Consider the following 13,679-nt stretch of genomic DNA (forward strand, 5'->3'; position numbering starts at 1 on the left):
AAGTTGCCCTGTAAAGACATAGGGAACCCCCACCCCCCACACCGGGTGTGGTGGGCTTTTTTTGGGGGGGCAACTGTGCAGTTCCTGTTCTGTGAAGGTTCAAGGACGAGGCCTTGGGCGATCCAGTGGAGCCTGAAGAGGGGACGGCTTGAGCCTCGTATCCGTCTGCAACAGCTGAAGCGGCAGTTACATCCAGTTAGGAGGTCACAGGCAGAGAATGCTGCTCAAAGGTCCTTTATTAAGGGCGACACTGACTGCTTCCTGCAACAGTGGCACATTAAACAGTGATTAAAAATTGCAACAATAATATTGTGGTGATCCAAAGAGAAGCTTTATATTACATCCACCGACAACAACAAAGCAGCCTCTAAAAGCAGGTTCGAGAAATACGAGGTTTGTATCACACAGTACAAGTGCCAAGAGAAGAAAACAGGAAAGGAATCCCCCAACATGCAGTCCTTGGGTATTTCATTGACAGGTCTACAGCACATGAAGTGCAAGGACTGGGCCGCCCAGCTCAGCAGCCAAGGACAGATCCAGGCAAGCAGCAGCCTGGCTGGTTCCTGCAAAGGTCCTTGTGCAAAGCCACTTTGCAGGAGGCGATGGCCGCACCAGGGAAACCTCCTCCCTGTATGGCCCAACAGCACCACTGGGGTGTGGGGAGGGAGAAGGGAAGAGACTCCCACCAGGACAAAGGCTTGGTGCAGAAACAGAACGCAATGGGAAATAAGGCAGCCCTTGGAGAGGGCAATGCAGAGGTGGAAGAGGAAACCTTAGGGTCAGTGCTGTGCTTGTTCCGGGGCAGGGAGAGAGCGCAACTCCGGCAGAAGACTCCTGCTTTCACTCAGAGCCAGTTTCAGAAGTTGTCTGGGCAGACCTGGGCCGTGGCTAAGCTGCGGGCAAGAGACGTCTGGCCTTGGGCAACCTCTGCCCACCTGCTCACCCCAAACCAGCAAATGCTCCAGGCTGCACACATGGCGTCTTCCAATCCTACCCCACCCCATCTCTGCAACTTGCTGAAGCGGGAGGGAGGCTGTTAATAAACCCCCTCCACGTCTCGTTGATCTCAAGCCTCCTCTACAGAATGGGGACCCCCGCCCTCCACCGCAAGGCCCCCATCTCAGGTCAAGAGTGGCTTCATCTTAAATGCCTGCCAACTTGAGAGAATAACGTTTCTTCCAGAGGAACGGCCACACAGCAGCAGGCAACCCCCACAACGCTCTCCCGCCCACCCACGGTTCCTGCCGTTGCCTTGCTGACCCAATGAAAGGCTCCCTTCAGGGTCACAGAGGTCTTCTGTGGACAGCAGGGGGCTGGCTGAGATGAGGAGCCCCTGCCGGGATTCGAGAGAGCAACTCTTGCACTTGTTCCACATATTGGCACCAGGCGCACAGGGAGTGTGGAAACCCAGGGCTCAGCTCCCTTCCTCTGTGGAGCGGGACTCTGATTTCAACTTGACAAATTCCTTGGCCACTTCGTCGTTGGTCCTCTGAGACAGAATCCTCAGGATAGTGAGGCCAGTGTCGTCCATATGGATCCTTCGCCCCAGTGGGCACCAGCAAGCACAGCTCCCCTTGTCCGCAACATCCCTGAGCTGCATCACGGCTACGCCCAGGACCCGGTCCTCCCGGGCAAAGCAGTAGTCCTTCACGCACACCTGCAACTCGTAGGCATCAGGCCCATCTTCGTTCCCAAGGATACTGGAAGAGGCAGAGAGCAAGTATTTAGGAGCAAATGAAAACCTCACTAAACTCTGATCTGCAGGACAGGTGGTGCTGGGGCTTGTCCTCAACTTCAGTTTAGGATCCGTCAGAGAAATCTTTGAGTTTGGCCTTCCTACCTCCCTCCTTTGGGAAAAGTTCTTGTGGAAGTTGGGCATCTATCTCCTTAGTTTCCTTGTCTTAATGCTGCCAAGATTTGTTTTGTTGCACCTTGTAACATTGCATTTTATTGTTTGCTCCTTTGGAAAATACTAACAAACTATATATATATTCACTAATAGGCAAAAAAAACCAAAAATCCTTGTGGTTTAAGAATGTACCTATAGCCAACAGATATTTCTATCAAACTTTAAAAAGCAGGGAAATTGGGCAGCTATAGTGAATGCACCAGGGGAGCAGGAGACCTGACCTCCTCTCTGAGATATTGTACTGCCCTACAAAGTTGTCAAAATGCAAACACAATTTGAGTTGGTCTTTCACAGTCCAATCCATTTCCTGTGTAGCTTGGAAGAATTTGGTAACATGTGTCTCTCAGAGAGTATACAATTTTTCTCTCTCTCTCTCGTCTCTGTGTGTATTTGTATACTGCTATTTTGTTAAAAACATCAACGTGGTGTGGAGATTATATCTCTCTCAATATCCTACGCTTGCAGGTCATGAGTCAAGGAGATCAGAATGAATCCTGAGTTACAGAGATAAGGGGTATGGAATTCCATTATCACCATCTCTGAAATTCCTCCCAGGCACACTCCACGTGTCCTGCACTTTTGTGGGACAAGAACGAAGGCCAGGCGTGCACAGCCTGGAGTGGAAGCAGGCAGCACAGGGGGAATCTTGCCTGTCTGTTTGCAGAGTTGGGAGAGCGAGATGAGAGACCAAGGAAGAAGCAAGAGCGAAGGCACGGACCGGGACAGAGAAAAAGGGCGGATCGGGACAGACGGAGGAACTTACAAATGGAACGTCTCGTTGTACTTGGGTGCCCAGTTGTTGCTTTTCGACTTGGTCGTGAATTTCCGCTTCTTGTCACTTTGGTGAGGTCCAATCATGGTCACCTCTACGAAGGGGCGGAACATGCCAGAGGTTTGCCACTTCAGGTCATTGGCTGCCACGACTGAATGAAAGAGAACAATTGTGGAGGGAGGTCCATATAACTCATTGCATTCATCGTTTTTACCCCTGAGCTGCTCCCGGCAGGTCCCCTCCACACACAACAGGAAAGCAAGTTCAGGGCTCACACCCTGGGCAGTGGCACCACCTTGGGTGGCTTCCAAATGCAGCTCTGCAGAAGTGTCCGTAGCCCAGCGCTCCAGAGAGCTGCTGTCAGCACCAGCCCAAAGCCCCTTTACTGCCCAGATCAAGGCACACATTCACTGTGGTTTCTCTCTCTGCAAGAAACCTGAGCTGTCTGCTGGCCTCCCATCCCAGGGGCTCACTTACTGAGCTTCCCCTTACCGCTAAACAGGCCTGCCCTCCTGACCAGGGAAAAGCCCTGTGTCAGAAGCCGTCAGATCGCTCCTTTTTGTCATTCCTGAACCTCATTGCACCTTAAGCTGCTGCGTAATCTTCAAGGGCGTTCCAAAGGTGGCGCTTGCATAGGGCTAGGCTCTGTACAGCCCTGCTGAGAAAACCCAATTTCTTGTCCCCCAAGCAAGTCCTCAGCCCGACCCACCACTCTGCTCCAGAAGGGAGTTCTGGTTCACAGGGCTGAGCGATGGGCCTTCCTGTCTCGCTGGTGGGGCAGGCTGGCTCAGCTCAAAGACTCATTCACTGCCCCCCGGGGTGAGCAACTCCTGAATGCAGCCAAGAAACACACAGGCTGTGTGATGCCTCAGGGTGGCTCAGCTGGGAGGCTAGACCCAAGGCTGCCTGCGTCTGCGAAGGGAGGCTTGCCCTTGGTTACCTTTCACTGTGACCTTGTGCTCTCCAGTGCCCGGGTGTGTGTACAGGTCAATCTGAATGGACACTTCGCCCACAGGGTCGTCCACTCCTGAGCCTGAGGGGAGAGAGAGAGCGTGCAACTGATGGCATCTGAATGGGCAGAGCAGCACAAGACAGACAACTGCAGTTCAGAGCTCACAAACTCCCTCTGCCCCGAGAACCCCCCCCCCCAGCAACAGGAGCAGCTCCTGCCCTCTTTCCATTGCACTTTCAAGCCTGGTTATCTTATATATCTTCTTTTGGCTGGATTCTTGCTGACCCTCCTCCAGCCCAACCCTTACTCAAGGTGTGGTCATCTAGCCAGCCCCAGGCACAGCAGCGCTGCACCCGCTTGCCCCGCAGATGGGCTGCTGCTCACCCGCCGGCCTTGTCTGCAAGAGCACCCTGCCTGCCTGCTGTGGACTACACAGTGTGGACACGGGCACCCAGTGAGGCTTCTTCCCCCCCACAACACTTCCCACAGCAGACATTTACACAGCACCACTTGATGCATTTCAGCACCAAACAGACAGAGTGCAGAGGGTGGGTGGACACCAGGGAGGTGGCAGAGTTTGCTCACAGACCTGCTGCCCGACACTTTGGCTTCTGGGTCAGAGAGACTGCCCTCTGAGCCACAAGGCATGAAGGAAACGGCAGAGGACTGAAGGGCGGCTGGCTGGCAGACTGGCTGGCCCTTGGGGGTGGATTTGGAAAGCAGAGTTTTCAGTTTCCATAATCCACCTTGCACTCTGGGTCTGACGTATCGGGATGAAATTTAGCCCACGATGTTTAAAAGGCTTATGGTATTTATGATGCTGAAGTCTGTGGTGAGGGGTGGCGGAGTCCTGGGAGCCCACCTCAAACCACATTTCACACACAGCCAGAGAAGCTTGCCGTGGCCTAAGTCAAAACGCATCGTCTGAGGCTGCTCTTGAGTTGTCCCTGGCTTCTACTGGACCATCAGCACCTCTCATCACACAGACTCTTCCAGATGTGCAACAAGGGCTCAGACTGAGAGCCAAGCCATCACTTGACTGATCCACCAACATATCCAGACAGTGACTTGCTGCAAGAGGCGCTCTGAGCCACCATCTCAGGCAGTTGTTCCAGGGTGTGCTCAGTGCCCCAACGTGTGCCCAGAGGAGCTTCCTGTCTCCCTGCAGACATGCTTAGATGAAGCATCTTTAACACCGGGCGGGCCTCGCTCCCTTGCCATGATGGCTGCTCATACACCAAGAGCCACAGAATTCTGCAGTCAGACTACTAGCAAAGCTCCCGAACTCGCACACCAAGAGAGAGTCTGAAAGGGTCCCCTCCCCACAAGCCACACCACAAGTTGCTACAAGGCAAGTATTCCTACGGAGAAGGAAAGTCCTTGGGGAGCTAGAGAGTGGGGGGGGGCAGAGGAAGGCGCCAACGGCGGGGGGGGCAGTCTTCAGAAGCACAGTGTGTCTGCATCTGGCCAATGTTGTTATGGCAACACTGGCCTCGAACATACCCTTATCAGGACGGACATCCTCATTAGCCGTAAACCTAATACCTTTCCCACCATGCACTGGGGCCAGCAGCAGGCAGGACAGAGATCGAGCGAGAGAGTCTGATTACAGCCCAGACGATCGAGCGTGATATACAAACCAGGAACAAACTGCCCTTGGAAATGCTGCTCAGGAATGCGGTGGTGCAGCAGGGAGGGAGGGGCTGGAGGCGGAGGCAGAGGCAGCATGCTTCTGAAAACCAGTTGCCAGAGGCCTCAGGAGGGGAGAGTGTTGTTGCACTCGGGTCCTGCTTGCGGGCTTCCCCCAGGCACCTGGTTGGCCACTGTGAGAACAGGATGCTGGACTAGATGGGCCACTGGCCTCATCCAGCAGGCTCTTCTTATGTTCTTATGTTGTCAGTATCTAGGGGACCCTGATGAGGGCGGAAGACCCTGAAGGGCTGTATTCGGTGCCCGAGCTGAGGAGAAGCAAGTTGCCTGGTTCCAGAACAGCCTAGGAGCACCTCCTGGTCCGGCTGTGCAGAGGGACTGTTGCCAAGGCAGAGCAAAAGGTGTGCAGCCCCAAGTCCAGAGGCGCAAGCCCAACTGGCTCTGGCCTGGGAGCATCCAGGCTGGGCTCGCTCACTCCACGTGCCCTTCTTACCCCCTGACGGAATCCAAGCCCTGCTGCAGCCGTGATGGGCAGGCAACCTCCTCAGAGCTGCTGCTGCGCCATCTGCGTGGAGGCCAGGCCACTTTGGGAACAGCAGGAGAGCCGGCAGGGCAGCTCCTGTACCCCTTCGCTCAGCCTCTCTTGGCAAAGTAGTGGCAGCCTCTCCCCTCCATCACCACCTCACCCCATGACAGGAGTGGAGGTGGCTGCCTCCCAGCGACGTGTTCCTGCAGCTGCAGAGCTGGGCCGTGAGGGGCGCTGTGCTGAAGCATGTGGGGCACGGGGTTGCAGATCAGATCTGATGTACGTACTGCCCAAGGGATCTTTCTAGCAGAGGTGCCACACAGTCTGAAGGATATTCCTGCCCCCAATGTTTTGTGCCAGACTGGAAGGGATCCCAAGCTGGGGGGGGGGAGGAGGGAGGGGGCACCTCTTGGATGGAGACAGCTTCTTTGGCATTTCCAGGACGAAGGGACCACTTGGGTCCTTTGTGCAGTGAGGCCGACCCTGTCATGGATAAGGGCACAAGGAATTGAGCAACAGCTGTCCTTAACCTGAGTAACGACCAGATGGCACTGATGTTCTGCAAGGACAGAGGAACAGGCTTGGCATCATTTGTCCGCAGATGCAACATCAGGGACTCAGGCAATGACTATCCCACGTGGGGATAGTATCAACATGGAAGAGCAACCCTGGGGTAATTTCTCACTCTGTGCTTTTCGAGGGTTTGACTCACTAGACTGAGCTACTCTGGCAAGCACATGCCTGTCTGCACCCCGTTCAAGGGATGGCTCATCTTCAGAGAGGCTCCAGCCACTGTCCCTCCCTCCCCCTCCATCTTGCTCGGTGTTGCAGCACATGTTGCTGTGCACGCCCGGTCTTTACCTTGTGCCGTCTGTGTCTGAACAAAGGTCTTGATGAGGGTGTCTGTCGTCTGGGTGTAGAGGGACAGGGCATAGCGCAGCGACTGCAGGTCTGGGCTCTTCTCCAGGAAGGTCTTCTTCAGGCCATTTCCCCCAGCATGGAAGTATTGCTAAGAGGAGAGGGGGAAAGAGGCAGCTGAGATGTGACACTGAAGGCGTGAAGTTGATTTGGGGTATACTCCGTAGTTCCAGTGGCTTGCCCAGGATCCTCACTAGCAACTCAAGCCGTGGGGGCAGGAATCCCTTCTCCTGTCTGCGTTAAACTGGCCCTTCCCGCCCTGAAATTCTGCGGGATTCTTCTTCAACCTCCAGTCCTCACAGGATTTGCAAGGAAGGGGAGTTCACAGCCTCTTCCCATTAGCCTTGGATTCGGTATTTCTTGCCAGAGACTAGAGCCCTTCTCTCTTGGCTTGTACTTGTCAGAGAGGCAGCCAGTTCCTACAGCAAGAGTTCCACCTGTCCCCTTCCTGTTCAGACAGGATGGGGTTCCTGGCTGACGTCCCCCAAGCCCATCAGGCAGCCTCTGGAACCAAACGGTTCATAAGGTTGAAGAAGAGCTTCTCTTTCTGATGAAAGGGAATCAGTCACAAAGTCTATTTTACCACAATCTGGCTTGTAGATTGAGCAATTATTATCCTGCAATCTCAATTTACAATCTATTTCTAAGCTATTTTGGCACATACCTGAACTTAGGGAATTTAATATTTTGCTGTATAAATCTTAAAACTCATCCCTGCTTTCATCCCCTCATCCTCTTTCAACAAGCCTTTTGAGACCTTATCCTAGTCTGCATCTGTGTTGGAATTGCTTTTTAATATGTTTTTAAACCTTTTTATTTTTTAAAAAAAATATTTTAAGCTTTTAAAAATGTTTTTAAAGATGTTTGTTTTAATATATTTTAAAGTCTGCTCTTATGATGTTTTAGAGTGTTTTAGTGCTATTGTTTGCCACCCTGGGCTCCTGCTAGGAGGAAGGGAGGGATATAAATCTAATAAATAAGATACAATAAATCCCCTTTTCTTCATCTATCTATCTATCTATCTATCTATCTATCTATCTATCTATCTATCTATCTATCTATCTATCTATCTATCTATCTATCTGTCTGTCTGTCTGTCTGTCTGTCTGTCTGTCTGTCTGTCTGTCTGTCTGTCTGTCTGTCTGTCTATATATCTATCTGTATATATATGTGTCACAGTTACAAAAGGGGGAGCTCCGACAAAGCACCTGGGGGAAGAGCTTCGGCTACCTGCAGGGGGAGGAAAGGGGGAGGGGGCAGCTCTGGTGACCCATGGGGGGAAGGGGGGCATTTTGGTGATGATAGGTGGGATTGGCAAGTGAAGCAAGCAGGGGCTGCAGCCCTTAGTAATAAATAAAATTTATTACCTGGGAACACAAGCCTTGTCGCTAGAGGTTCTTGCGTTATCCATCACCACCACCCCGCCCAACTTCTGCATTTGCTCAGGTGGGGGCCTTATGGGTTTGTAACAAAAGATGCTGAGCTTCTTGCTTTCTCTAGAATTGTGTGTACGTCGGGCTTACCTTAATTGTATCTAGCGCCAGTTCCAGCACCGCACACTGCTTGGGAGTAAGACTCCGTGTTTCCTCCCTGACCATGTGATCCTGAAACAGAAGCCAGCAAGATTATCACTAGTTGTGTGTGGGGGGGCTCTTCTTAAGTGAAAGGATGGCCTCCTGGTGCAGAGGGAAGGGGGTGGGGAGGGGTCAGCGACTCAGCAGAAGCTGAACAACAGGTGGTTGCCCACCAGCAGGCGACCTTTGTTGTGAGAAATTTTCATCATCATCATCTATTGCCTGCTCTCCATTCAAGGGTCATAGGGCAGGTTGCAACAATTAAAAAATACAGCATTAAAAACAATTATAGACAACTTAAAATCACAAAATAGGGTGGGTCCTAAATATATATGCCTCAGATGTCAAAGACCAGGGTAAAGAGGTACAAGGTAAAGTTTAAGAAGACAGACATAACAACACAAGCACATTTTGGCCACAGAGAGTGCTGATGTGGCCCACAAGCCTGTCTGGATCCAGATGCCTACATAGACCCAGAGGCGAGGAGAGGGATGCCCCCGCTCCCCCAAAGCAAGAAAGAAACCATGACTCAGATGTCTCCCAAAAGAGCATCTCTCATGGCTGAAAGGCAGAGAACAGACCTCCACTCATGGGAACTCTTGTTGTGCCTCAGAGCAGGACATTCTTGGAGCCAGGAAACAGCCAGCCTAGGGCACGGCTGGCGGCTGAACTTACCCTACTGGGAAGCAGAGACAGTGTATCTGTGGTCACATCCTCACCGTGCATTTAAAGGCCATGGCTCCCCCCAGAGAGTCCTAGGAACTATAGTTTATCTCTCACTGAGCTACAATTCCCGGCACCCTTAACGAACTACACTTCCCAGGATTCTTTGGGGGAAGCCAAGTGCTTTAAATGTATGGTGTGGATGTGACTGTAAGTGAATGTCACCCTCTCGGTGGATAAGGCCACAAGTTTTGCCATTAGCTATGGGCAGTGAAAAATCAGTAGTTGGGTGGTAATTGGAGGGAACATCTTATTTTGAAACAGAAGGAACTATTAATGGATGTGACTTGCGTACGCATTATTAAAATGGAAACCAGACTCCTGGCAGGATGACATCTGTCATTTGTCTGACGGAGTCACAGACACTGGACAGCAGACCCAGGAGAGGAGGGGGGCTTTAAGATCCCACCAGAGCAACCTGTCCTCCTTCTTTGGTTGTCCTCACCTGCCCTGTGACCTTCCCAGCTACCTAACCCCGGTTGCAAGGTCCTCCTCAATAATGAAAAAAATATTCACACCTGGAACCAGATGACGGGGAAACTAGGTCTGGAGGTTCTGTCTGTCTTGCATAGCTTCTATTCCAACTGAATCCTTTTGTTTCAAAGGTGATCTCTTAGAGCGGTGGTGCCACAGAGTGCATAGTCTGAGCAAAATGTCACAGCTAGTCCAGAAGCCAAGCTGTGCCTACCTCGGCCATAACACAGAACCATCACTCTGCTCGTCCTTCAACAGATTTCTGAGTGAAATGAATGCTGAAGACATTCCCACTGGGCTGGGAGAAAGCTTCTAAGGAGCCAGAATAGCCCTTCTGCAATTCAGCTGTGCCATTTGGTCCAGCAGGACGCGTCTCCAGGGACTCTTGGAGCCTTCTGCCTGCCTTCTCCAGCTGAGAGGCAGCTATTGGGCTCTTGTTCTCCCCGCCAAGATCAGTGTGGGCCACTCTCAACGCCAGCCACAAGGCTTGCAACCAAAGCCACTGGCCACCCTCACATCACACACAGAGAGCCCAGCTGCTGGATCAGGCCCAAGGGGGCCCACCTAGTCCAGCATCCTGTCCTCACAGTGGCTGACCAAATGCCCTGGGGAAGCCCGCAAGCAAGACCTGAGCGCAAAGAGCACTCCACCCTCCCACGGTTTCCAGCAACTGATATTCAGAAGCATCCTGACTCTAACCGTGGGGGCAGAGCACAGCTTTTCAGGGTTCCCTCCGAGCTCTGTCTCCTTTCCCAAAGGTTCATTTTAGCCAGTTGTCTGAAGCTGGATTCAGCTGCCTGGTTAGTGCTGACCCTTAACAGGGCCTTCTCAGTGGTGGGCTCTCCTTTTTGTGGAACGCCCTTCCTTGGAAAGGTGTGTCTGTTGCCCCTATTAACAATGTTCAGGAGGAATTTAAAAACATTCCTGTTCACCCAGGCATTTGGTGGCTGAAAGATTCTGGTCCTGGCAACCTTGAAATGACTAGCTGTGAGAGTATCTGACTGTTTTAAATATGTTTTTAAATCACAGAATCAAAGCGTAGTGGAGTCGGAAGGGGCATCGAGTCCAACCCCTGCTCAATGCAGGAATCCAAATTAAAGTGCCTGTCCAGCTGCCTTGTTCCAAATATTTTTTCCAAATTTGTTTCTATTTTATTTGTAATTGCTTTGCTTTGTGTTGCCCTGAGCTCCTCTGGGAGGAGGGGTGGGACAGAAATCAAATAATAATGAAAAAATACACTGAGTGTCTCTTCTGCACATCCAGGGTCTCTCTCTCTCTCTCTCACACACACAGCTACTGGGAATGGGCACCTTTTAGACACAAGGGCTTCATTCTTGCTGGGATACTTGGTGGAGCAAGGCTTGGAGAGTTTGCAGTCAAGTATAATGCAGTCAAGGTAAAATCCAGCTCAAATCTGGGCAGGAATTCAGACACGCATTGACCACAGTGATGAGGAAGGCTACAAGCCACATGGCAGAAGCTGTGGTCACTAGAATGCTACAGCAAGCTCACGCACATTGCGACAGCCACAGATATAGGACAGAGGGAGGGGGAACTGTGTGCACTAGCAGCTACATGCTCTGCACCAATACCTTCAGCTTCGACAACTGTCCCAGTTCCTTAGCAGCAGTGAAAATCAGTTGGGTCCCCTATGGGTGTGACAAGCAAGAGAGAGGTAAGACAGACAGAAGGAGAAGGTTACAAACCAGATTTCAAGCAGGCAAAGAACCCACAGCCGTTGGCCACGATGGCCTTGAGATGCCGCTCTCCCAAAGGCGTTCCATTGCCTACCAAGGAAGCAAAGCCTACCAATCTCTGTGGGTTACACAAATATGACAGGGAAGCAGACCAAGGGCGCCTCAAAGGCTTTGCATCAAGTGGAAGACGCTGTGCTTCCCTCTGGGAAACTGAGCTTACCTTGGCTGAGCAGCCAGACAGCCATCTTGCCCCCTGTTCCATTGCCACCCCGGGAACTGGGGCTTAGTGGGGGTCAGATCTGGGGCAATCTTCACAATATACAGAAGTGAATCTTAGAGCAGAGATGGGGAAACTTTTTCAGGTCGAGGGCCACGTCCCAATCTAGGCAACCTTTCGGGGGCCATATGACAGTGGTGGGCACGGGCAGATCAATGAATGTAAACTTTGTTTTTGTCCAATAGGCTCATTTCTACCCACATTTGCACACCCTTATCTACCGTCCATCCAGGCACCCAAGGGGCACTGTCAGAATTCAAGCACAGGCAAAACAACTCAAGGATGGTAGAAACCAGGGCGGGCAAGGGGAGTGGACTGGGAGGGGAGAGCAGGCAGAGAGGCCTGGAGGGGCACGTCCCCACCCCTGGCTCAGAGGGTTCCACTCTCAGTCTCAGCTACTTCCACGCTCCCTCCTTCTGCTAAAGCATCTTGCTGCAAATGCTGATGAAGACCCAGTGCTCAACCGGAAGGATGGTCTGCAAGGCTGATGTGGGCCAGGCTTTTAGACATTTTCAGGCTAGCCAGACCTGCAGCCTGCTACTACAGCCCCGTCAGGAACAAAGAAACTTTGCTTCGTGCCAATAGAGGCTGCCAAGGCTTGATCACAATCATCCTGCAACTCTGAAGCCTTAAGAAAAGAAGCCTTTGCCAACAGCCAGCCTTGTGGAAGTGCAGCTGTGGCTCCTTGCGGCCAGTCTCCGGGGGGGAAGCACGGCTCTCTCTGCCACCAAGAGGAGATCCAAACACCACGATGAGGAACCTATCAAGTCTGATGAAGACGTCTGGAAACACTCACCACCACCACTCTCCCCTCCTCTCCCCCCCCCAGCAAAACTCTGGGCTCTTAACAAACCTGGCCATGGAACGATGCCCCTGGGAGGTCCACAAGGAAGCCCCCTTTACACAGTTCACATCCATCCAACAAATGAGATCAGGACAGACATGTCTGATTTGTGATGAATTCTGCGAGTCAAGGAGTCCAGGTTCAAATCTCACTTACCTTGGTGGCTACAGGAAAGCTGTGAGTCTCTCAGCTCCGCCCCCCCCCTTACTGGCAATCTGTAACATCAGGATAAGGATCCTGCCCCGCCTTACAGGACTGTTGTGAGAAGTACTGAAAGTACACATGGAGCACTTTAAACCTTCTGATGTGAAGTGCTAAGTATCATTATGGATACACATCCCGAGCCCACTGATGTCTGGTAGCGTACTCCAGATGAAAGAGCCAATTCTTCCCAAAGCCAGGCTGTAAGTTGTGACATACAAATGGGGTTTTCGGAAGCTACAGCCAGAGCCCTGCTTGCTATGAATTGGAAAGGGCCAGGCAAGCAGTCAACACCTCTGCCTCTCCGCCCCCTTGTCACTACGCATGCATAGGTGCACACGAACGCACACAGAGCGCTCCAGCCTCAGCCGCGTTGCTCTTCTGTGTAAGAGAGGCTCCTGCCACTTAGAATGAAGCTGGGCACAGCCAGCCGCCAAACGGGAGGCCGGCTCCCTGCCCTGGCCCTGGCCCTTGGCAGAGGCAGAAGAGACATTCCCACCTCACATGTGTGTGGGTCCACCATCCACCCAGGGGCCAGCTGCGCTTCCAGGGCACAGGATTTCCACAAGCTCGCAGCTGCCTGGCACGGAAGGTGATTGACAGTTTTCTGATGGGTCCGACATCCAGGAGATACTCTTGTTTCCAAAGCAACAAAGTCAACACTCTGAACAATCTCATTATAAAGACCTTACCCTGGAAGACAATCTTACTCGGCCACGAGTGACCGCCAATGAATGAATGATGGACAGAAGCACCTGTCGCTTCCCCTGCCCACCCATGGCTCTCTCTTCTCCCCAGGTGGCCTCTTCCTTGGGGCTCCCAGCTCCCACAATTAATAATTAAGAAGACAACGACCAGGCCCCATTCAGCCCCCATGCAGCCAGCCAGGCTCCCTCGCCCTCCAGAGGGAACAGAGTGCTGGCCATGTTGCAACCCGCTTCCTTAACAGGCTTACAACTCTTCCTGGCAGTCAGAGCAGTGACACAGAGGACCAAAAACATGCTTTGCAGAGTCTTCTTGTTTCTGAGTTTAATGGCTCCTATGAGACTGGGAGAAAAATACCCTCCCCATCCCAAACGAGAGAGAGAAAAGAGTTCCAAGGAGGAGATTTGGGGGGGTGTCAGTCAGGGAGAATGGCCTCCTGGCAAGCCAAGCACAAGCC

At 52.2% G+C, this 13,679-nt stretch overlaps 1 protein-coding gene across 2 annotated transcripts in view; it reads right to left on the reverse strand.

Moving 5' to 3' along the window:
• Window positions 1-309: 309 nt before the first annotated feature.
• UNC13B (unc-13 homolog B) overlaps window positions 310-13,679 on the reverse strand; it is a 285,289-nt gene continuing 271,919 nt past the window's right edge. The window contains exons 34-39 of one of the 2 annotated variants that reach the window (XM_061612815.1): window positions 11,091-11,147; window positions 8,251-8,331; window positions 6,671-6,818; window positions 3,622-3,714; window positions 2,673-2,832; window positions 310-1,700 (exon numbers count right to left, since the gene is read on the reverse strand). In XM_061612815.1, the coding sequence (XP_061468799.1) occupies window positions 1,415-1,700; window positions 2,673-2,832; window positions 3,622-3,714; window positions 6,671-6,818; window positions 8,251-8,331; window positions 11,091-11,147 (825 nt within the window). In that variant the 3' untranslated portion in view covers window positions 310-1,414. The remainder of the gene's footprint in view (window positions 1,701-2,672; window positions 2,833-3,621; window positions 3,715-6,670; window positions 6,819-8,250; window positions 8,332-11,090; window positions 11,148-13,679) is intronic. The other variant, XM_061612817.1, reaches the window with a different exon arrangement.

Source organism: Rhineura floridana, chromosome 1 (assembly GCF_030035675.1).
Source record: "Rhineura floridana isolate rRhiFlo1 chromosome 1, rRhiFlo1.hap2, whole genome shotgun sequence".
Taxonomy (NCBI): domain Eukaryota; kingdom Metazoa; phylum Chordata; class Lepidosauria; order Squamata; family Rhineuridae; genus Rhineura; species Rhineura floridana.